At 40.1% G+C, this 25,527-nt stretch overlaps 1 protein-coding gene across 2 annotated transcripts in view; it reads left to right on the top strand.

Moving 5' to 3' along the window:
* The window catches only part of FAM13A (family with sequence similarity 13 member A), a 108,391-nt gene that overhangs the window by 30,504 nt on the left and 52,360 nt on the right, over positions 1-25,527 (top strand). Inside the window, exon 6 of one of the 2 annotated variants that reach the window (XM_065736435.1) lies at positions 10,860-11,032. In XM_065736435.1, coding sequence (XP_065592507.1) covers positions 10,860-11,032 — 173 coding nt within the window. Of the gene's footprint in view, positions 1-10,859; positions 11,033-25,527 lie in introns of those variants that run through there. The other variant, XM_065736432.1, reaches the window with a different exon arrangement.

Raw genomic sequence — 25,527 nt, 5'->3', positions numbered from 1 at the left:
AGGCCTAAACCTGCTTTTTTATACAGAGTTTGTAAACCATGTATTTTATTGCTGAGAAGAAGTGCCTGAAGGGTGGGTACCTGACTTGAACCTCTGTAGGTTGTTTTTGTTGTTTCTGTTGTTTTTTTCCTCTTCACTTCTACAAGTTCTTTTGCTAATGAGCTGGCCATATGAGAAATACAGCTATTTAACTAACTTCATTTCCTTGAAGAATCTTTCTGCTCTCTAGGGGTTATAGTACAGTCCAGGCTTGTGCCAACACTGTCTTTTAAGCAGCAAATTCTTTCATTACTGTGTAATTCATTGTCAAACTGTGAGCAGGAGGAGTACCATACATGGAGAAAGACAGGTTTCTCGACTGTTTGTTTGAGTCTTTCCAACCTACTTACATGGACTTCAATAGAACAGCTTCAAATTTTGGCACAGCTTCACACTTTTCTAATGTAGAAATCCTTTGGCAAACACGTACGTGTTTACATCTCAAACAGTTAGGAAGGATGGAGGAATGTGATGGCCTATGCACTGACTTACCTCAGTTTCCTGGCTTTTGATGATCTTATTAACATTTACTCTTTAACACCACAGTTGATATTTGCAGATTTCTTAAAAAATATATATTAAAAAAATGACTGGAGGCAGAATGTATTGAAATATCAAGTGATGTCCTCTGCAGCTACAGTTATTTGCCATAATGCTTGTTGCTCTCACTATTGTTCTGAGTGGGCAGCTGAATACAGACATCAGCAGATAGTCTGCCCCGTGGGAAGCTGAAAACAGAAATCATTATTCATAGCCTTTTAAGTTCATTCCTGCATCTCTCCTCTGGCTGTGATCTCCTGGCCATATTTGTGCTTCTTACTCTTAATATATTTCATGCAAATACAGTTCATGCAAATACAGTCCACAGAAACCAAGTTAATGAAAGGCAGAAGTTACCACCCGCAGGAACCATTGTCTCTGTAGTTAGGTGAGAATACCTGATTTAGTAATAAGTTTGTAGTGAATGCTTGCTCTCTGTGGGGAGGCCTTGATTCTAAATTCAGGGCAAGTGAGACTTAGTTTATATTTTTCTCAAGAGGCCATACTCAGTGATGTTTTACAGAAGTACTCTGACTATGGCCAAGTTATGTCTATGCGTAGAATTGATACAGACCAACACTTCAGCAGTAATTGCTCAGCCTGTAGGCACACACTAGAAGAGGATTAAGCCAATTCTTGACTTTCTTAGGGTCCAGTTGACTTTGTCCTAGCCTGTGACAAAATTCCTTGTTGCTACAAGATGTCTGTTGCATGAAAGCAGTGTAGGTACTCATCAGTATCGATTCAGTTGATAATTTCATCAGCGCCTCTACTGCGATTAATCCTGCTTAAAAATAGTGAATTTGGAGGGTATCCACCAGTGTGGAGCAAAGCCTATAAGAAATGTTCTTTTACCTTTGTGGCCAAGCAATGGTAAATCTGCCTTTTTTGTCTCAGAATGTCAAACAGGAATGCAAGGGTGAAGAAGGTAAAGTGTTCATAGTCCATTCACTAGTTTAATCCATGAGGCTGATTTGTCCCTGCTTTATAGTTGATTATGTTGTTCACACGTGTATAAATGGGTTCCAGAGCATAGTGAAACCATCCTGATCTATTTGTGCACTGCCTGCAAATGCAGATACAGCCCTTGAGATAAGGGAGTCGGACATTACCGGAATTGAAAAATGAGTTTGAGTGCCTTTGCCCAACTTATGCAAGCATAAAAATGCCCAACATTTGCAAGCATTATACATTATATGTTTCTACCGTTCATCTGGACTTTACTTGAGCACCAGTGTCAGTTATTTTTTTATATGCTCTTAATCAAGAGTACAGGTATTTGGCACTGTCAGCTGCACAGACTAAAATATCAATACTGTGGGTGTTGCCTCAGCTTATAGCAAAGTGACCACTTATTATGTTGTGTAGGATTTCTTTTTCCTCCAAATCATACAGCACCATACTTAGAGTCAAAGGTGTATTTTACTGATGGTGAAATGATTTGATATATTATGTAATATGGTTTGCAGAATAGAGCTAAAGAGAGAAAACAGGTAACAGAACTTTTAGAGAAAGTGAGTAAGTCTGGTCTTCTTAGTCTTACGCAGTTCAAACTAGGATGGTAACTACCTAAAAGAGTTAATATGAAAACAGGTAACCCAAAACCCTGGAGAAGGAATACATAATGAACATCTGGATAGGAGTCCTCCCTTCCTTTGCTTTAGTATTTTGAGGGATTCCCTAAGTAGGCTAGCTTATCTCTGTTTGAGAAGTGAGTCTGGGAAGATCCATTTGATCAAAGATTTTTCAGTGAGTGCAGCAGGAGGCCCGGGTAGCTGTATGCAGACTGCAGGGTACGCACTGCAGCAGTCTTGCTTGGTGTTGCCTTAAACTTAAGATGGGAATTTGAATAACTTATCCCATGTATGCAGAATCTGAGATGCCCCATTCCCACGGGCAAGTTTGAAGATGAGGAAAGCTGTAACTGATTCCATTATGTATCTCCTTTCTGACCTGCTGTTACATAGAAAAGTGAGTGGCAAGCTCAAGTACATTCACTGAGATGTCATCATTTAAACAGCTCTTTTAAACCACAGGAGCAATGATTTCAAGCGCTTTCATGTGGCTTTGAACCAGAATCAGCTGCAGATGTGCAGACTTCTTTTTCTTTAGACTTCTATATTGACATTTCTTAAGTTTTAAGGAATTTGTTTTGATAGAGAAGCAACTGAGGAAAACTGTTTTTATCTCTAAGAAAAATCTCACCAGAATCCCACTTCTTAAGTAAAGCAATTGTCTACTGCTCTATGGATTGGGTTCAGTTAGAGACAGTGAAATTATGAATTGCATATCTGTAGTACTATTGGAAATTAACTTGCTGCTACCTAATTAATTTAGTACTTTGTTGAAGACAGACAAAATTCAGTATAGCAATTAGAAATATTACAATTGTTCTGATAGAATTTAAGTCACTCGTGTACGAACTGATATCCCTGGGCTTTGACAAGTCTATATAAGGCATTAGTGTTAAATTTTGAGGAAGTTTACTGAAACAAAATTTTGGGGATTCACAGGTTAATTAACCCTGGGGCCTGAAGTGTGATATCAACAAAACTTTGCCTGAATTTCTTAGGCTTTCAGGGAATTGTTCAGTTTTTTTTTATTTTTTATACATGTGTGTTGACTTTTAAATATTTAAGCAGTACTGCTGTTTGCAGTGGTTCTTTTCAGATATGGAAGCTGTGGTGATATGTCGTAAAGGAAAATAATACGCAGCCCTTGGAATACAAAAGGTCTTGTTATGAAGAGAAAGATGGAAAAAAAAAAAACCAGTCAAAATTTGGTTGAACTTCAAAGCTTCACACATCACATCAAATATATAACTTGGATATCCAAGTGGAGTGGGGTTCAGAAGAGGTGTTTTAGTGATCTAATGCCTAAAAATACAAGTAGATTAAGAGAAATCCAAATTTGGCAGTGGCAGCTGCACAGATTGTAGGGATGACTGCACTGATTGTGACTTTATCATTGCAGTGTGGCATTTAATCAAGAATTTCAGATTTGGTTGTGGGTATTGCAGAGAATTGGTGACTAGATTTTGCATGTATGTGTTACTGCTTCTGTTACTTGTGTTAAAAATCTGTCTCCCAAAATCAGTAATTTGGAATGATAAGGTGTGTTTTCTTTCATAACTACTCATCTTGTCAACTGTACTATGAGTACATAGTTTTAAAATCAATATCATAGATGTTAGGTGAAGTGACTAATCAACAGTTTATATTACTTTTTAACAAGCTATCGCATTCTGAATGGAATCCATGCTTCATCAAGTATTTGAGCACAAGCCAATTTTTACCTTACACAGTAGTTTTACTAAAGATGACAGTGTGCCTTGCTTGCTTTAAGCCTTCCAGGCTTAAGGACTTGTCTTGAGTTCTACTATTACGGAAAAGAATGCCACTGTACTTCAGGTATGTTTAGATGATGATGTTTTGCAGCCTCGCTGACATCTTATTCCCTACTAGTGTGGCACGCATAGCAGTCAGAGAGCAACCAAGGAGCATTTGCTTCCTCTTACACAGAAATTCTGTGCCGTCATCAGTGGGGTGATGAATCAGACCTTCATTTTGTCTGTAGGAATAGAAAGTGAGAGTATATTACAGAAAGTCTGAGGGGAATGTAACTGGAAAATGTCACTGCAGAATTATCCCTGTCTCTACCAATCCTGTGTGCCTGGCAGATATATGGGCCTCAGAGCTGCAAGGGATTCATCTCGTGCAAATTCATCTTGCTTGTCTCTCATTACAGTCTCGCACACAGAATTACAGTATCATGTTTTTTGGAAGAGACTTCTGGAGATAATCTAGTCCACCCCCCTGGCTAAAGCAGCTTCCCTGGAGTAGGTTACACGTAAAAGTGTCTGGGTGGGTTTTGCTTTTGTCCAGAAATAGTGTTTGATGAACTGTCCTGTGAGAGCTTACCAGGCTGCAAAGCTTTGAAGAACCACAAAGGGACATTTTCCTTACTTGACTGTTTGCTGAATGACTTGAAGTGCTTTGCTGTCCCAGAAAGAGACAGACCCCTATTGTCTGGGACACTGTAGCTTGACAAATGCCTCCAGCAATATTTTGTATCTCCTGGCAAGGCCTGATATAATTGACTGTCTCTGTAGATACTGTTATGTAACTTCGGTAGAGAGCTTTCAGCTGTGCTTGTGTGATGAGAAGTACCATTGAAATGGTTTATGTTTTTAAATAGAATGAATGTAATAAATTTGTTTCAAGAGCTATCAGTGGCCAAATATGCGGCCTGGGTAACTTCAGTGGGTGACTCACTCCCTGGTTATTTGACTTGACAGAATTGGCTAAATCGAGTTCTCCAGGAGTTGGTTGTCAAACAAGACTTTTATCTGGCTTATGGTCTCCCTTTCTTATTTGTTCACAAGCAGAGTTAGTGACAATACCTTAAAATGTAAGGTATATGGTATGGTGTCACAAAGAGACTTAAACTTGAGTGAAAATGAAAACAGCTCTCTAAATTTCCCTGCATCACTTTGCTATGTCCTTTTTTGTTTTGTTTTGCAAAGAAATGTGCCTTCTTCCATTCATCAGAACAATTGTGTTGATTGACAAAACACATCTTGTAAGCTGTAAGGGCCCTAGATAAGGGCCCTTCATCCTTAATAGGGTGAAATGCACTCCCATGCTTTGATGGAGAAGTCTCCAATTTTAATACCAGTTGTTCATTAAGTAAGCTTTTTGACTGAGAGTTTTCTTTTGGCCAAAAGAAAACTCAAACAATCAAAAAACCCCACCCCTGCAGGACTGAATAAAGGAATGTGGTGTTTATTTTTCAAGTACCTTCCATTGTGTGTGTTTGTGTTTGTTTTTGGTTGTTTTAAAGATACTTATATAAGTTTATCATAATCATCCTTTAATTTCTTAATGTTGAATATAAACTCACAACTAGGTTCTTTCAATGGTTCTGTATGTAAACTTTCTAATTATTTATTCAAATGGGTTTAATTTGCCTTTGTTACATTTGAGTTTATAGCTTGGAGTAGTTGAAGCTTTTCTTTTTTTTCTCCTTGAGAAAGAGGTACTCAGTAAAGCAAGATGTCCTGTGCTAACGATTTGTATCTTCACTCCATCTTCAATGCAAGTGCTTAGAACTCTTCAATGTGGAGATTGTGGAGCAATCCCTGTCCTTTGGGAGCCAACAAATAATACACTCATCATGCCAAACTGGAGCTTTAGAATATATGGCATGATTATCTTTGAACCCAGTAATTTCTGACATCTCATAGCTTGATGATGCTTCCATAAGTAAAGGAAAACCTTAGCAGTGGAATATGTGAAATGATGCCACCTGGTCTGGTCAGTTTAAGCCTCTTGGGGAGAGATTATTGCACTTTCTTTAATATCCACAATGACTAATGTTTATTCTGGTCATGAAACTGACAGGTCTCTATTAGAATTATAAATACAATTCCTTGCATCTGAACTGTCTGTGACAGCAAATGTTAAAAGCCAATGCGGGGTGTGTGGTATAACACAGCTCCTTGGAGTTATCTGCTCTTAGGCATTTTGATTACCCTCTATTTAGATGATCCCTTTTGATCCTGAATAGCACCCACTATTTACTTAAATTTAGCTGGGAATGGAGATGTATTTTTAAATGACTAAGTAGCAGACTTCAGCATATGCCCAGGGATGTTGGCTGACAACCACAGTTATACGTTAGCCCATCTTTTCAAGAGGTCATACTCAGTAACTAACCACTCATGACACAGGCTGAGCCTCAGCCAGGTTGGTTGAGGCTGAGGCTGAATCTGATCTTTGTCATATGCAGTTTGAGGCTGAACTTCACCAGTTTAAAAGGTTTCAGGAGAGAATGATCAGTTAATTTAGTTCTACTTGTGAGCAAAAAGCATTAACAGGGAGGTGAGCTTGTTGAGTATCTTCAAAGATTTACTGGTTTCTTCTTCACAAACCAGCCCAGTTAGATTTTGTCTGGGACAAAATGTTTCTTTGAAACATGCCACAGCACATTATATAGCAATTCATATGACCTGCTGATGTGCTGGATAGATGAGAATGTCATAGGTGAGGTTACAAAATCACAGAGTGGCTGAGGTAGGAAGAGGCCCTGGGGGTTCATTTTGTTCAATCCCTGCTCAAGCAGAGATGCCCAGAATAAGGCTTGGCACTTGTCTGTGCTGAGCTGCATGGCACTCTTGTCAGCCCACCTCTCCAGCCTGTCAGGTCCCTCTGGGTGGTAGCATAAGCCCTTTCCAGTTTTGTGTCACCTGCAAGTTTGCTGAGGGAGCACTCTGTCCCACTGACCAGCTCATTAATGCTAATGAGACTTTGTACTCATGATCAGGCAGATAAGGAATGCAGTCAGATTAATATTTGCTTGATTATATGGTATTAAATCTGAAGAAGAAAAAAACAAAACTAAAAACATCATAAATCAAAAGTGAAGGACTGTGAGCTAAAAGTAGAAGCATGACATTTTCTAGAAGTCATCCTGAGGGAAGCAAAACAACTGCTGTAGAAGTTGGTATCTGGAAGAATAAGCAGTTGCTCTTTTTTTGTTGTTGTTTATATTTTAAGAACAGAAGCTGAAAACAACTGCCTTATATTTAAGGATGGCCCTTACCTGGGCAAAAGCACGCAACCTTTAAAAATCTCACTTGAATTTTCTCTATCACTGGATAGGCTGCCTTCTCTGAAGGTAGTGTGGAAGGTGTTGTGCTACACAGGTAATTATAAATCTCCTACAGTGGTTCTTAAAACTTGCAATATTATATTTCAAAATTAAACAAGTTACACAGTCTTTAAAACAAATGAACAGGAAAAAAAAAACACAAGACCAAGAAGTATGTAACAAGTTCAAATATTAGGTGCCTTGTAGTAGCTGATGGGTGGAGGTTTTCCTTGGCTATCTCCAGCATCACGCAGCCAATAATGTTGCGATTCAGGCTTGTCAAGTATTAATATTTTCCAACTTAACTGTGTGAAACATTTGCTGGAGTGTGCATCTATAACAAAATATCTTCTCTTGAGAGCTCTGGCACCCAAAAAGCATTCAAGTTGCTTCTATAAGTTTTCCTTTAATATGTTTTGTTAGAAACTCAGATTACAGGTGTCTTTGAACATGGGCAAGCCTCCATTTCAGTGACACTCAAGCTCTGTCGTTACCACGTCGTGGAGGCAGCTTTTCTGCAGTCTCATTAACAACTGTAGCATGTGCTAGTGAATATTGTTACTTATTGTTCGTAATTATTAAAAACATTACTTAAATGATCATTTATTTAATTTAATTAATTTCTTTAATTTTTAATACACTGTCTGAATAACTGAATTCAACCATTTCTTCTTTTTACGTTGATGCAACTCAAAAGAGTTTTGTGTGAGAAGGAATGATATGTAATTGTAATTCAGATATAAAGTAACATTACCTGTAGGATATATTGCTGGAGAAATAACTACAGTGCTATTATTTTGTATGCCGAGGCTGTCAAAATGCTAGCTTATAGGTCATCTGGAACAGAGAATGGAAATACTGTTTCCTTCCACTTATTAATTTTGGAGTGCCCTAGAAATGCAGTGGTGATCTTAGATTTGAATCTAATCTTTCAAACAGATTTTTTTTGCACGTCTTGTATGTGATACATGTGTTTTATTTAGGAAGTGCTAGTATCCGAATTATTTTTTATTGCTGAAAGATGAGAAGGATTGAACACTCTACCAAAACTTTTTTTTTTCAGAGCACTGGAGTACTAAATAGTTTTGTGTGTGTGGAATTGCCCAGTGAGTAGATAAGCGTACTGTTCAAAAGAAAGGAAGGGTTTGCACAGACGGAAGTTGATTCACGTTGTTTGGTAGATGTTTCCAGTTTCCTAGCACTTGTTGCTGGGTATAAATACAATACCTGGTAGCAAAATTATTTAGCATTAACTGTGTTCCTGAAATCAGTATGCACATGGTATGTACAGGGTGGAAAGTCTTTCTGCTGCCTTCTAGACTTCAATCACAGCTGTCACATGAGATACATTGAAAGTTGTCTCTTTCACTTACACCTACGTGTTTACTGCAAAGCACTAAAGGGTTAGTGCAGGATCAGTTATTTCTCTGCTCTGCTGGCTCACATCCAGAGGCACAGCATGGCTTCCCTTGTGCCCTGTGTAGGACCATCTGCTTTTCAGGAGCTCCCCATCTTGCTGATCACAGGTTGCATTTTTGTGGCATGCTGCTCGTCTGTGGTCAGTTTGGTAGCCTCAGTTTGCCTCCTTTGCCCTATGAAGATATTGTCTCCCTTATCTTAAACCACAGCATCCCTTTTGTTTCCAGTCAAGAGCCACAGCCAGATAGATGCAGGCTGTGCACCCAGTTCTTGTGGTGTCATCAGCCAGTGACCACTACAGGCAACGAGGATGAAGATTATTGCCAGAAAACAGTCTTGAAAAAAAACATCTTATAAGCCTGTTATGAAAAGGGTTCAAGAGTGATCCGAAAAGACTTAATTACTGTCCGGGTGATTTATAGGAACTGCAACAGAATTAATAAACAAATGGATAATTATAGGTATCAGAAGGCACGAGCAAGACTTGCTCAGGGAAAATAAGTGTTGCATAGGAAGCAGAAAGCGTATGTTTAAGCGTAGCCTTTATAGTGCACTTCAAAATCTTTTCAAAGGTTTTGATAAGATTATCAAAGACATTTAAAGAAGCAGAGTTCTTGTGAAATTGGAGGGAAAGTGTTCTTACAGATTAATAATTAGAAAGCAGTAAAAATAAATGGCCTCTTTCTCAGCAGAGACAGATTCTGAAGTTTCTCAAGGATATTTGATAGAATTTATGTTATTCGACCTTTCTAATAGTGACCTAGGAAGGGGCTGAATATGCTAATACTAGAAAATTATTCAAAGCAAAGAAAGTTGAAAGCTGGCTACAGGGACTTGCAGAAGGTTCTTAAGATACTCCATATTATGTGAAAAAATAATGGGAGAGATTCCGTCGTTATGTTAACTACTGTCCACATAAAACCCAAATATTATATGCACGTGTATACTGATGAGCCCCAAATTAATTACTCTCTTTAGAAAAGCGATCCTGATGCTAATTGAACTTAACAAAGCTCAGTCAGCAGTAGTGAAAGCAAACAGAAAGCTGCATTTCAATAAGAAGCCACCAACAAATCTGCAATTTACCTATATATAAAATTCAGCTCTCGGAAGTCTTTTTGAAAGGATTTAGCAGAAGTGAAAAGGTATAGAGAAAAGGAGCACAGAGAATTAAAGCCATCAGAATGACTTCTGTGAAGTGAAAAAATATATAAACTGATTAGAGACTACTAATGGAGTAGTAGAGTATTTTTTAAAGTCAAAAATTATTTGCATAATGTGGGTTTGGAGCATTGTTTTCAAGTTCCCATGGAAACAGTTAATCTTTCCCTAGTGCTTGAATTATATCTGAAATAAAATACTGTTAGCTTGGGGTTTTTTTGTTTATTCGTTATTAATCAATGTATTAAGATGTGATACTCCCAGCCAAGGATCATGCAAAAGCTAGAGGAAATTTGGACATATTCACAAAGGGTAAGTTTGCTGTCCACTGTACACAGTGAACTAAGGGCAACTTCCAAGTTAAAGAAAGTCCCAAGCCGTGTAGTGCCAAGAGCTGGGACAGTGTATTAGGGACAGATTCCTGAGCTTGATCTCCTCCCCTGTGTACCCTTTATCTGCTGCCAGTACTGAACAATGCAGCACCATCTGCTCTTTGGTTTTGTACACTTGCAATGAAGGGAAGAGCCCTGGCTGATACTTGAAAATTTCATCTGAAATGTAGGAAGCCCAGCTATCAATGCCATGTTCTATCTGCCTCCACAAAGATCATCAACGTGTGAAGTCCATGAAGTCCATATCTTGAGGAATTCTCCTCCAGCATATATAATGATATCAACTTCCTTTTTAAAATGCGAAGAGGTCTTTTAGTTTCTTGTACCTTCTGTTTGTCTAAGTGGTGTCAAGAGATAAAGATTCAGTGAGAATATTTTCAGTTTGTCAGCTGTGAAAGAGGAAATAACTTGCCAGTTAGTTTACTTGCCTTTCTTTTTATTAATTTCACTATTACTCTTATTCTTTCGGTAGGTGTATATTTATTTTTTCTTTAAATAGACTTTAAACAAGCAGAACTTTTGATTTATGTGCTTTTCATATAATTGGTTTGTAACTTGTCATTTTTGCTGTTTGCACGCTGGTAGGGAGTATCTTTCTGTTACAGCTTATCTGCAGAGGCTGCTCTGTTTCAATATTTTCTTTCTTTGCTTTTGTAGGTGACAAAGTCCACAAGGGAAGGATCCAGTCGAACACACCTAGTGCCACAGCCAAGCTTGTCAGTTGGAACACCTCAGGTCAGCCTCCGATTATCAGACAGTAGTTCATGTTTGAAGGAGATGGATTTAACAGATGAAATCTCCTTTGTTAACAGTGGTGCGCTTTTCTTCAGGTTAGTGCTTTCATTTTTTGTCTTTGTACTTGTTTCCTTACTTATAATGTAGCTGCGTCTCCAGCTCTGAGCATTTTGAACACATTTCTGCACTCTAAGTCAGCGTGGTGTGATGTAAGGCAAAATAATATGCGTATCTCTGTGGAAGCACACATTCCATCAGGTGCCTTACAAAGCTGGATGCATGCTTTAGTTTGCCTTTCAAAAACAAATTTACATTCCTCATTGAAGGCAACCTCATTGGTGAAGGAGGGTAGGACTTATTAAAGTCAAGCACTAGAAATGGCATTGAGCACAAGATCCAACCGAAATACATGTTTTCTGTCAGCATTTACACGTGTTTGATCTGCCTAGTTTAAGTCTTAAGAGAAAGCTGAGTTTTTTCCCATTCTCAATCCAATAAGGGAAGGGGCTTTAAGAGGGGCTTATCTTTCTAACAGGTAATGGTGTCCTAGGTATACTAGAGTTGTTTACACAAGATAGAAAGTAAAAGTGTCTATAGAGCAACCTTATCTGTCTAAAAGTGTCTTTCAAAATCTGTGTAACATATCATGATTATATCTATAGTTCTGATTGATGTCGCTTTACTAATGAGGTGAACAGGTGATTGACAATTTGATTTCTTATGAAATTCTTCACTCAACATTAGAGTTAACCAGTGTCTTTTCATCATTCTCAGGATAATGAATTGGGTATTCAATTCCCTTTCCTCTTGTGTCTAGCGTAAAACATCAAGGATTCGCATTACTGTGGGAAATTGCTGTATGCTACTGAAATAGGAGGTTGGCCTAATGTGGGCAATAGTGTTATTTATGTGTCATGAAACATGACACCGCAGTGTCTCTGCATACCAGGGCAGAACACAAAGCAGTGACAGTGCTGCCAGCCACATAACTGAGTGGCTTCACCGAGGAAGCGGGAGATGGCGTGCTATTCTCAGCGCTAACGCAGACAGACAGCATGAGACAAGTTAGCAAACCATGCACTAACACCAAATTTTGATTCATAGTGGTGGTGAAAAACAGATGTTAAATCTGGTGTTTATCTTTGCACATGCACATCATTTTTTAGCTTCTAGCTGTGCCAGCTTTGTGGTTCATTGTCCCCAGCGCTGCCCTCAAAACTTCTGTATTAAGAATACAAGGTTAGCTTTTATAGTTTAAACTCAATTCCTTCTATGAGTGTGTCTTGGTTAATCCAGCTTGTTCTAAGTGAGATGAACTAGGAAAAAATAAGTAAAGCAGGTCATTAGGCAAAACTGAGAAGGCGATGTGAGTCTGTCAACTAAATAGGGCTAAGCAGGTAGGGCTGGGGCAGAATTTATGGCCTCATGCACTGGTATGCTGGAGCTTGGCAGAGAGCGTGCCCTTGCCAGTCAGTACTCCACTATGTATTGTGAGGTGTAAAGGAGAGGTAAAACAAAGGACTGCAGAGTCTCATGCTTGGGAAGGCATTTATGAGTGATGTGCTTCTTGAGGTGTCAAAAAATTGTGGTTCTTGTAGTTGAACATTCCCCAAAGGAATGTTCATGGTAAGAATTCATACTTCGATGTCAGTATGCGTAGGGTGAATAACCCGAAAGAAGTACTGAAAGTACTGAAGAACTGAACCAAAAGTAATGAATAACTACTGCTGAAGTTAGGGGCACTTGGGCTGACACCAGTACGGAACATCAAGTACCAAATAAGATGTCTTGGTAAGTAGGCAATAGCTGACAGTTTCTGTGCTCATTGCTCAGAATGAAAGATGTCTGGATTTCTAACTTTACCTGTGAGATGAATAAGATAGAGAAAGTAATTCTCTTGTAATCCCATGTTGTTTGAGAACACTGTCATTTTCTATCCCATATCTGAATTCTCTGTGTGTTTATGTAAGTGGATTGAGTTTATGTCTGCACTGCTGCTAAGTTCTAGTGCTTTTCTGTCAGTGATCTGCTGCTGCTACTGAAATAGGTAGTGCTTGCTGTTTCCTGCCCAAGTCTGGGACAGCGGGTTGTGGGACAGGACGAGCTGCAGAGGAGGGGGCCCTTGATCACCCCACCCCTAAGAGGAAAAGCAGGGAGATATCTCTTACAGAACTGGGGGACGTGTAGTGCTATAGTGTATCAGGAGTGTTTTTGGATGTGCTTTTGGCTTGTGCCTCTTCTGTGGAATCTAAGCACACTGTATGACGTTATCTAGTTATATTTCAGTGCAAGGCTGCATTTGTTTTTATCTATTTTAGCAGGAGGACTCTGGCACCTGTTTTGAACTACGAAGTGCTTTGCGAACCCGTTGCTAGACTTGTTGGGGGGAGGGGTTCTGTCACAAGGTACTAGCAGTTCTTAAATGTTATCATTGTGTAATTAAACGTAATTATCAGATACCTTTTAGTGAAATTACTGTATCTGCTCAGTTATCATATGATCTTTGTTAGAAAAGAATAAAGGTTGTTCTTGGCAATGATAATCTTTTGCTGTTTCATGAAAATGCTTGTGGTTAGTTCCTGCTCTGTGCTCAGATACCATGATATGGGTGGGTTAGAAGGGGATGAAGGGCTACGATAAAACAGTAAGTGCAGAACTCCACCTTTAGCACGCTCACACATGTAGAAGTGAGGAACCAACCATGCACGGGCCTGTAAAGTCCCCTCAGCATTAACTGTAACAGGTCTATCGTTTTCATTTGTCGATAGAGAATAGGGTAAGGACAAAATGGGAATTCTAGTTGTTCAGTAATGTTTAATAGTATTTATAATGTCTCTCAGTATGTGTTTTATACAGCTGACTTAAAAATGATGTTCTGTATACTAAATAGCAGTTGAAGCTGTGACTATATCTTACAGAATGACTTACCTTTTAATTAATACTGAAAGGTGCATTATGCACCTTTACAGGCATTATATTCCTCATGGCAGAAATATTTTGTAAGTGTTGCTGTCACTTGAAATATGAGAAATATAAGTTTTGGTCAAGACACTGCAGAGCATAAAATCTGTTTCCTTCTGTTTATGACTTGATCTTAAGAAAATGAGCTTGTAAAGTTGTTATGTTGATTTGGTTTTTTTGTTTGGTTTTTTGTTGTTTTTTTTACCAGAATAGGTAGAGTAACTACGTGTACCCATAATCACTACTCGTAATGTATGTGATCTCTTGAGAATTAACATTATTGTAGCTGTGTGCCAAGAGCAAACTGCTAATTATGCAGTAGCAAAAAAATGTACCTGTAATACAGTCTTTGAACAAATCCCAGAAGGTTCAGGAAAGAGAAAAAGAAGAGAGAGGAGAGATGAGTTAGATCCCCTGAAGGAAGAATCAAGTCTGCATGCAATAAACTGATGGCTGTATCAAAATTCTGGACACTGGGAGCCGCATACCTTGTCTGTTTTTGCCTGGTTGAAATCCGCAAGACTTACACTGCAAACCTTAGAAGCTGGAGGAGATAGCAGCTTTGAGATTAGTGCAGAGGCAGGAGAGTATTAGCTCCCTGGAGCCACACTAGGCCCTCAGTGAGATGGGTCTAGGGTGGGCTTGCCGCTGTGTGAAGTTCAGTTTGTGTATCTCCCACCCTCTTTTTTCCTACTATCAATAAGAAAAAATGTGTTTTCAAAGCTGTAGTTCAGAAGGAGCATGTGTAACAGCAGTAGTAGCTTGGAAGATTCTGGATGTGCCTAGAGGTGCTAAAACTTCAATAATTCGAATAAGAAGTTCAAATGGATTTTACTTCAGGGCACATTAAGATTTAAGTGAATGCAAAGGTAGGAAAGCCTCTTACAAACTGCTCTTAGCCTTTCATGCTAAAGTTCATATAACAGCAAAGAATAGTGAAAGCCTTCAGGAGGAGGGAAAAAGCTTCCTGAAGCCAAGATGTGAGGCAGGAGATTGTTGACAGCAAGCTGAAATGACTTTCCCAGTGTTGGCCTAGAAGTGCCAAATGCTTGCTGTCTACAGACATTTGTTTCCACTGCCCTAATATTTCTACCCCAGAAGGGGCACTGAAATGGACTTTGCCACATATTGCTGTTCTGGCACGTAATGGAGCTGTGTATCTCCTCACAGTCCTTGTACTGTTTTCAAGGAGGATTTATCTGTGGGAGGGCACCCTGTTGTTTGCCACATTGTTGGGCTCAACGCACGCTCCCTAGGTGGAACTACTTATCTAAGGAGTGCTACCACGTACCTTACCTTGTTGGTAATCATTAGGTGCTGTGAAATCAGTGTGTGTATGGCAGACAGACTTGGTGGAAAACACTGTGCAGATGCTGTTCAACCGTTCGGTAAACAATCCGCCTTCTCCAATAGCTTCTAGCCCTCTCTTTGCGTGCCAAAGATCATAAATTCCTTTTTGCAACTGCAGACACAGCTGCAATGAGATTTGCCAGCACAGATAACCTTTGTTGGCTTTCTAACATATAAGAGATTTGTTTACATCAACCTTTTGTTCACAAAGATGCTTATATCTGGCCTACGTCCCACAAATGTAGCGATCGCATGCTGAGTTGTCCTCCTTAAAATTAAGGGTGGATTTATGTACCCTTGCTGCGCCCTCTTCTTTACAAGACCTGGTGTTCTAGCTGTTAATTGCTGAGGTGGTATGAAAACACGTGTATTTGTACACTGAGAAGTTTGTGCTTACTATAAACACTTTCCCTGTTTGTTGGCTTTCCTTTTAGCAGCTGCGGTTTCAAACCAAGGCAAGCCAAAACGTACCATTATTCTCTGGCATGTGATAAGAGCTTGGGTTCCTGTTGTTGCCAGAACAAATCAAGCAGGGGGGCTGGTGTTTGTTTAGCTGACTATTTTTGTTTAGGCTTGGGGTTTTTGCAGCCTGTCATGGCAGTACATTCAGTCCCTCTCCAAAGTAATAATTTGCCTTATCGCTCGGGAGCCTTGCTGCCAGGTTTGTGTATGGGATTGCGGCCAAAGAACAGACAGCACTGCCTTCTGAAAGGCCCAGATTCTTCGAGAAAACGGCTCAGGAAAGGAACAAAGGTCTAGGGAGAGTTTGCTGGGGAAGTGGTGAGAGCAGTTCCCTTCTGGATGGTTCAGCAGCAGTCTCTTCTGTGCCCTGCTCTGAGCCCTCACAGGAGACGTTTTTAGCATAAGGTATTTTTGCTGTTTGTCCCTTTCTCTCTTTAGGTTATGTTGAGTTAGTTTTTCCAAGCTGACTCATTTAACTTAAAAAGTACGTTTGTCTCCACCCTCCTATGCAATCAATTCCCTTCTTTCTTGCATTATGAGATGCTGGCACGAAGACCTGCATTACATAATGAGTTGTTAAGAAAAGCTTTCAGTTTTCCAAAAACACAGCCACAAAGACATGTGATTTAAGTTTCTCTTCAAGGTAGGTGACTGTGAGCGGTGAGTCAGGGTGTGGTGTCAGCTCTTCCTCAGTTCTTCTCTGCTGTCCACGCAATGTCAGCCACAGTAACTTGTAATTATGTAGATTTTTACCCATGCAAGTCACCTGGGTGGATTTCAGTTTACTTTTTCAGGCATTTGCACCCTGAACAGGTTATTGCTTTAGATTAGCCTTTACCCATTAGGTACCTTCCTCTTTATGTCATCTTCTTATTTCTGCCTCTCTGTACATGATTTACTTGGTGACAAAGCATGGTTTGTGTGATGGAGAATATCTTGCATCCCGCCTCCTGATCCGTGCCACAGAAGTGGAGGTTCACTTTGGAAGCTGTAGGAATCATAAGCCAAACAATGGTCTGGCTACTGATCCATGTAAAAAGCAGCTCTTAAATGCCATAAAACAAATAGGGAAACACGTTCTTTTTTCAGCTGATAACCAAAGTGTATTAGCTTTTCCTGTTTCCTGGGACAGCATCCAGCAGCCTCAGAAACCAGGAAGGGACTACTGTAAGTTCACAGTAATTGAGTAATAACGATAATAACCTGAATTCTCCCTGTAAAAAAAAAAAAAAAAAAAAAAAGGTTAGCTGGCTGCCATCACGTACCTCAGGTATTATTGCCCTCACAGCTACAAGGATTATTTATTTTGTCATCTTGTTCATTTCTTTCTTATCTGCCTTTGCAGTGATAAGTAAGTCCCTTCATCTTGTGAGGCTGGAACCTGACCGATAATGGCCCTTGCTGTACTGAAGGAGGTGGCAATTTTAAGGTCCTTTTCAAACAAAATAAGATCAGTGACCTCTTACGAGAAAGCACACCGTGAATAATAAGGAACTTAAGCCTGCTTTGGAAAGTGTTTTGTCTTTTATATTTGTGTTTATAAAAACGAAACACCTGTGGCTATCTCTTTTTGCTACTATCTAGGGAAAACATAGAATCTCTGCGCTGTGGCTTTATGTACTTGTAGTGCATTGAGTGAGTAGTTTCCTTTGCTCTAGCTTCTTTAGCCTGTCTCCTGGTGTTCCCAGTGTGTTGTTTAGCTAAGGAAGGTCATCGCAGTGTGTTTCCGGTGGCTTTGCAAAGCAAGCAGTTTTCAGTCACCTGAAGCTTGAGCGGTGCTCCTTCCTGTGCTGCTTCCCAGAGGGGACCTTGGCCTGCTTCCTGCAGGCAGGCTGCAGGAAGATCAGCATACAGAGGTCAGCAAGTTCTCAACCAGGCTTGCTTGCTGTTGCAACTTCCTGGTTCAGCTCAAATAATTGTGCATTTGGACGTTCTGTTCAGCACGTTGCCCTGTAGGCTGATGGAGTTCAGCAGTGACTTCCCATTACATGCACGTATAGTTTTAAACAAATTGGCCTGCTATCTGCCTAGTAAGAAAAGACTTGGGGTGGCAGGGCAGTGTTATCTATCATTCAGTATTCTTGCCACCTTGCTTGCATCTGTATCTGGTTCAGTGTTGTAAAAGTCTCCTCTTTCATGGTCAGTAGCAGTGAATGATTTTTTTTATTTTTAATTTTTTTTTTGCTGTGAGGAATGGGATTTCTAACTAACTGCTTATTTACTAATTGCACTTTCTCACATTGGCTCAGCGCCTTCCTCCTGGCTTGAAAGTGCTGCAGTTGAAGCAGTGTGAAGGCTGTTCTGTTTCTCCACTAAAGTTTTCCTTGGCGTTCTGTATGTGCAGGAAGCAGTGCAATTGCACTAGGGATAACTCCAAAAAGAAGCCACTTGGTAATTATGAAGGAATTACTAAGGGATGCTTGGATGTTGGCAGTTTCTACTTTGATGAGACTGCTGGAGAGGAGACTCCACCAGCGATTTCTTACTTCCTTTCACAGTCTCCAAGCTTTCAGAATGCAGAAATTTTAGAGTCACACGGGGTGGGATTAGCACCTCATAAAGGTAACGTTTTTATTGTCGTGTATTACGGTTAGGACTCAACTAACTGCAGTGAAACTATTACTATGCTGGGAGCACTTCTCCTATGTTTTATAACAGTTTTAGATGCTTCTTTAAAACAAAAAAAAAAAAAGAAAAAATCCAGAAAGCATTAAATTGAAAAAGAATAAAGTAAAAATTTAAATCAAGTGCTCATCATTCTGAAGGGCTAATGAGCATTGTAAGGGACGAGTCCTCTAGACTCCCGCTAGTATTTCACTTGATTTATGTGTTTGGGTTGGAAAATGAAGGTTTTCAGTTTGTTTTTCCAGGTCTGTGCAGGTGATTTGGGTATTTCCAAGCTTTTAGCCTTTCTCATGTTGTTCTGGATGTCCCTGATAAATAAATGAGGCCTTACACTGAATCTTTTCATTCTTTTTGGTATCCATTCCTAACATTATTCAGACGGGCCTGCTGCAGAGTAGGAGCATGTTTGCTCAGCTTGGGCACATATGGAGTGATTAAATGCAAAGCTGGTGATGCATACGAGGGCTACAGTAGTGAACTGTACTGCTGGTAACATTGCTTGAGCCCAGCATCATTGTACCAGGCTACATGTAAACACTGTTTAGTGTTTTTTGATGTACACATACCTAATTACAGAAAAGAAACACAGGACAGGCCTGAGAGAACTGTTCTCCAGGCAAATGCAGTCAGGCTCTGACAGACCTGGTCAGAGTTGTCCTTTAGCCAGGATCTCTCTTGCTTCCATGGCAGATGTGTCTTCCAGCTCCAGACAGAGATCAAGTTATTCTCACCTAGCTCACTCCATACCAGTCAGTCTCTTCTGCCAAGTCTCAGCCTAGACATCACTTCCTATCACCTGTCCTGAGTGCCAGAAGGGCTCTTTGGGTGCTTCTGCAAAGAGGATTCCTTTCTGTTATGATACGAGTCCAAGAAGAGGAGTTATTTCCAGAAGGTTTTCTGGAGTGTAACTCTGCCAGACCGCCTTCCTTGCCAACAGGGAAGGTTGTTTATCTTTCAGTGAAGTAAAAAGCCATGTTCACCAAGTGCAATTTGTGAGGACTGCTCCTCTGCTTTGTTCAGCCTCAGCAGTTTGAATTACCATACCAGCCTGCAAAACCATGCTCTCCATTGTCATCCCAGCTTCTTCTCAGTCTTGAGATTGCATTAATCATCTGACAAGAAAACAGCATCCCACTTGAGAAGCGAAGGGGGTTCATTTCCCAACCAAGATAGGATTGCAGGATATCTGGACCTCAGATATACCTCGTAAGACACAGCTCATTAGTTTAGCTGAGCTTTGGTAAAAGCCGGCATTGAAAATAACGTGATAGAAGTTCAGACTTCTGTTTGTCCTACTTGCTCTTCTGTGCTCTGACGCTTGAACTAACAGGTGAAAGGGAAGTGTCTACTGACCTGCTGTACAGCACACTTTACCCTCTTCCCACAGCCCATTGGCAGAGCCAGTCATTACGTGATGCTTTCACCGAAAACCCTTTAGGAACCTGCTCCCAGTCCTCCCCCTTCTCCAGGATGGAGGGCAAGAAGTAATTTCTGAAGCTTTTCCTTTGCTTTCCTTCATTTCCAGCAAGTTTAAGCAGTCTCAGTATAGGCGCGGAGATGCCATCCTTGACTGACTGGTCCTTTTCAGAATCAAAAGCAGCTTTTCACTACAACTTTCTCATTTAGATTGCATTTGAGATTGTGAGAAGTATGTACTCCCACTCTGCTTTGTTGTTGTTTTTTTTCTGTTCATTTCCTTACTTTATCAAGTTCAGCACAGGATGTGTTCTATACTCATTATTTAATACTTTCAGTGGAAATTCGTGGTTTTTTACTAAGTTTTCTTTTCCTGAGAGATTTTAGAAATGGGTAATTTGGACTGTTTAGAGGAATAGTTCTGTAACAAAGGAGTAAACTATAACCCTTCCTCCTTAATTATACCCATAGAGGCCTACATTATATGGAAACATTTAGCCAGAGAGATGAGAACTATAGTGATTTCCTTTACTTTGACAGCAGACAGTAGTGTCTGCTAGAACCCCATTATTTTCTCATCCTTTATAAATGATGGCTGATTAACTGTCTGCAATCTGTTGCTGATATTGAGCTCTTCTACTCTTTCTTAACTGACTAAAAAGCCCAAGGGAGAATCCAGAGAAACCACAGTATCAATTGATTATATATTAAAACGTGCCAGAATGTTCTCATAATTGATAGCACTTGTCCCATTTGAAGAGAATTAATGGCAGCAGAATCTGCTCATTGATACAGTTTTAGGGTTAAAAGAAAACGAAATAAAATTCCAATATGATTTTCTGCAGGTGAGAGAACCACAGCTCATTCTGAATTGATTGCCACCTCCATTCAGTTGCTGTGGTTGCGACATAACATTTCTTTTAGCCTTTCTTCATTTGTTCTTATTTCTAAAATTCCTTTTGGTAGAAAATTCACCATTCTCTTTGTTAACTTGTGTCAGTAGTCAGCAGTCAGTAATCGTCCTGACTGCTTAAAAATGTTTCATTTCTTGTCATAATTTGTCTGTCCTTGACTTCCAGCCAGTGGATCTCATTCAGCTTTTTGAGTGGTAGTTCAAATATTAACATTTCCTGCCTGCACACATAGTCTGTTTAATTTGAAAAGCACTGAATGTGTGGGCGTTAGGTTTGGGGTTTTTTTTTTGCGTTCCTTTTCTGGATTGTCTCTGAGCACTCTTCAGGTTTTCATAACTTGCTCGTAAAAGGGAATTCCAGAGCCTTTGTTAGCAGACACGCTAGTACCAAGTTGATAAATAAAACAGCTTTTCCACGTGGGTATCTATGCTGATGTATATGTAGACAATATTAGTTTCTTTAGCAAAGTAGCCACTCAGAGCTTGTATGGAAATGCTGCTCCAGCATGGCGTTGTATCCCCCGATAATGCTGGGTGTTCCTAATCACAAATTTCACTCCTCTATGGCTGTATTGAAGCCTGTGCACGATGTGCAGACAGGACCACCAGAATTGTTTTGTGTTTAATTTCTGTTCGTTGATAAAATTAGTAGGCAAGGTAGGGCTGGATACTAGCCTTGAAAATTCAGTTAGTACCCACTCACGTAACAAGGTTTGCCTGTTCACTGAATTTTATTCTTGACACATTAGTTGTTCTTTCTTCCCATCTGTGCTCTTTTGAACAGGGTCTATTTAATCATCTGTCTGCTTTGTTTGGACACGAAGAGCTACAGTTTCCAAATATGGTTTTTATTTATTCGGGTCTTGCTTATTCCATACGTGCACACAAATCTACTGGACTACAGGGAGTTCTTCTCAGCATTTTGCATCTGTAATTGCTGGTTTTTATATGCGTGGATATTTCTAAGAGAAAAAATGCTCACGTTGATGTGTATGTGTAAATAGTGGTGTTCTAAAATCTCTATCAGTGGTATTTTGAAAAGGATGTTCTTTAATTTTTAGCCTGTTCAAGATGTGCTTATATCTTCGCTTTTTTGCTTTGCATTTCATATTTTTGCAAGGGAGAAATTATTAATGAAATTTAGTAAGTACTGGAGGAATACATTGATGGCATTGAGTGGAACTCTAGCACCTTAAATAATTTAAGATTTTAACAAACCAGGCAGTATATATTTAATATTTAATTAAATACACAAATTAGATATTAAATATATATATGGCAGTGAAGTGAGCCAAGGGATAACGGCTTTTCAGAAAGCAGACACAGCCATGTCTTCATAAAATCCATTAACTGAATCAGGTATATTCTGTCTGCTGCTACTTTTCTGGTCACAGATTCTCTTCTTTTGTTGATTTATATGCTGAGAAGATTACTTGCTGTGTGGCAAAGTATGGAAAGGAAAGAAAGAAGAGCAAGTATTTCTACAATGATGATTGGTTGGACACTTCCCTTCCAAATGTGTGCTTATTCATTGATGACGGAAGAGAAAGGTGATTATTCATCTTCAGTTCCAGACAGTATATGTTTGTTTCTTTCTTGAATCTCAGTAATAAATCTTCAAATCAAACAGTGCTAACCCAGATGGTGTAAAACCCACATGTGTTTAGCCCATGTGCTGAAGTGTAGTGGCATGTGTTAGCATTTGGGGGGAGGTTAATCATTTTTATTACTTTTTGTTACCTGTTTTCCTGAAATATTCACAGTACATTAGCGAGTCTGTGGAGAGGATGCTGTGCCTGTCCTGAGCTGATTTTTTCTCTCCCATCCTTACTGCATTTTTTTGGAGCATGATTTTCTGTGGTAGGGTGGGAACTGCATGGGAATGGTGGCTTCTTTCTATTCTAAGCATTTGATGATACGCAGTTGGGATGAGTCCAGGTTTAAAAGCCTCCAGACGGAGAAGGGTATGTGGCTGTATCCTCCATGTGTTTGTTTGGTGGTACCAAAAATAGCCACTGAAATGAATTGTAGCTACCAACAAATGAGTTTGGTTTTCTGAGCAAGCAGTAGGGATGTAAGAATTGCTTACAACTTGTTTCCCATCTCTGACATGGGACATTAGTTTTAATGAGTACATACAACCAAATCCCAAATGAGATATTGCATAATCCCAGGTTTTATATGTGATAATCCTGCCTGTATTATGCAAAGAGGCAAGGGGAAGGGTAGTAATCTTTACATATGTCCAGTGGAAGTTGGCTTTGACATTAAAAAAAAAATCTGCAGAAGGAAATTGAGTTGTTTGGAGATAAGGCCATAGTGTTTTGGCAGCTTTTATCTGCTTACTGTGTGCCACAAATACATTGCTTGTGGTCCGTACACATGATGAAGTATTAAGAAGTTCTGTTCTTGAGTACAGGTTCAGTGGGAAGTGATGCTAAGTTATGTGCACTCTCAGGCTTCCTCCTGCTGTCTGAGGTGCAGGTAGCACTCATGTCACGAGTGGTTGGCCTTTGTTCCCCAAAGTACTTTTAAAATTTCACTCCCTTTGGTATTCCTTAATATGAGAACCTTTTAAAGTAATACCTGCGTCTCCTCCAGAAGTAATTTAAACCCTGGGAAGCCAACAGTGCTACCAAAAGTCCCCCAGATGGATTTTTCATCTTTGGTCTTCTTGTTTTCAGTGGGTACTGAAGTTGAGTGTCTGTGGATGTGCAGGGAAAGGTGCACTACGATATTCCTTTGTTGTGATGTTTTTGTCAATATTAAACGTGCAAACAAGGTAAGAGAAGATAAAATTTGGAAGCTCATCGAGAGGACTCCAAAAGAAGAGAACAGGACTGGGAGGTGGATTTGACAGTATTGATGACACAGGGTGCACTGAGCAATTTCAGTGCTCTCCCAAGGCATCTAGTTGATCTTAGCACAGCGCCAGCAACTGACCTTCACTGATGCTAACTCATAAATTAATCTTTCTGGTTATTACGGTGCCCCTTTTTGCTAGTGAATTCTTTGTTGTGGATGTTAGCATTTTTAAATCCATTTGTACAGGCAAGTCACGTGGAAGTTGAAACAAAACAGCTCAGAAATAAACTTCAGAGCACAGCAGCTATTAGCGTTATCCCACTTCAGTTTGTTGAGCAAGCTGCTCCAGAGACCCCAGCTCCCTTCCTCATGTAGATGGGTCCTTCCTTAAATGTGCAGTTTCACATTTTGTCTTTAATTGGCATCCTCATGCTAACATTCGGTTTACAGAAGTGTAATAAACCATGAATAATTCTGAGTGTATAGAAAAAGACTGGCCAGGAAGAGAGCAATTAGATTTATCGTCAAATTGTGAAACAATACAAGGTGCTTTTGTTTTATTCTGAGGCATTTCTGTCTAGTGAAGTAAAATCTTTCCTGCATGATTTCAGTTGCTGAAGCATGCTTATAGCACGTTTAATTTAACAGGAAGTCGTGAAGATATTCATTTAATTGACACAGATAAGAGCAGGCCAGATCTCTGATGGCAGAGTGCTTTGTCAGCATTGCTGACTTTCCAGAAAAAAAGGGGCTCTTTGCTGTGCCTGGCATGACTGTGCTGCGGCAGAACAGGCTTGTGCTGAGGCAGTGGGCAGAAGCATTACTAATGCACTTCTTCAGCAAGCCTGCTGACAGAAGCAAATATTAAACAGTTGAGCATACTGAAGCAGAGCCACTTCTCAATTGACCTCTGTGTTTCCACTCCGTGCCACCACTTTCTGAGGCTGCAGCTACCTGCTGCTTTTGTGTTGAGGATACAGAACACTCCTGCCTCCTGCTGAGAAAGGATAACATCTATTAGGCATCCCTGCAAAATGTACTTCTGTTCTTTTGTGAGTGCCTGCTGTTTCTTTAGAAAGCTGCAGTGGCTCTTGCATCATTCTCACGACCCACATCTGTATGGGAGTCAGAAATGTACAGGTACTAAGTTCTTGCCACAGCTTTCCCCCAAACCAGTACCAACTCCCTGGTCTGGCATTGAAGGCAAGTGTGCTTTTAACACAGACTTGAATTTTAGAAGGTTGGTATGCCTGGCTGTGTGGGAATTAACCACTGGATGTTTACCGCCTAAAATGTTGAAAGGCTCCATTCTCTTGTGCCCCCTCGTTTTCTTGGGATTCTCCCATGGTACTGATAAAAATCACTTGGTTCACAGCTGTGGCAGCAGCAGCGGAAGTGTTTGTTTGATGCTGCAGAAAGTTGAAGGTGATTCCTTGGATTTTTTGGGGCAGAGGAGGTTCAAAGGTTAAACATATAACATTGGCTATGCCCCTTTTGAATCCATCAAACGTTTCAGTGCAAGACCTTGCAGATTTTGTACTGAGTGTTTTCCAAGGCTGCTACGTCATGGAAGAACTGGAACGTGGCACGCCATTGTGTAGTGTTCCGTTCCACAAATTTCTACCAGAGAAAATGGTCTGATTCTTAGATTCAGAGCAGTATTTGGTCAGCAGCCACAATTATATGAGAGACAGTAGTCCTTGAGGGTGCCCCACGGGGAACATCAATAAACTAAGTTCTGCTTTTACAATGCTACCATTTAATTTTGAATGGTAAAGGGAGCATTCTCATATACTCCTTCGCTGTGTGTCGGGATTCATCTGCCAGCTACTGCAGAAAGCAGTCACGCTCCAGTCACACCTCCTAGAGTTCAAAGGGAGAGTAGGTTCACAGGGCCCGTGGGTATCTATGTGTAGCAAAGGCAAGCGGGCACAGCAGCCTGCCATGGAGCACGCACAATGCTGTGCGCACAGTTCCTCTGCCCTCCTGCGAGCAGCAGCTATCGAGCAGGCGCCATTCACGTTGTTGGGGCACGATGGCCACAGAATCACAGAACTG

The sequence above is a fragment of the Cyrtonyx montezumae genome, unplaced genomic scaffold (genome assembly GCF_038088225.1).
Source record: "Cyrtonyx montezumae isolate F1298 unplaced genomic scaffold, pur_monq_1.0 scaffold_2, whole genome shotgun sequence".
NCBI lineage: Eukaryota > Metazoa > Chordata > Aves > Galliformes > Odontophoridae > Cyrtonyx > Cyrtonyx montezumae.
This window is presented reverse-complemented; position numbering and strand designations above follow the sequence as displayed.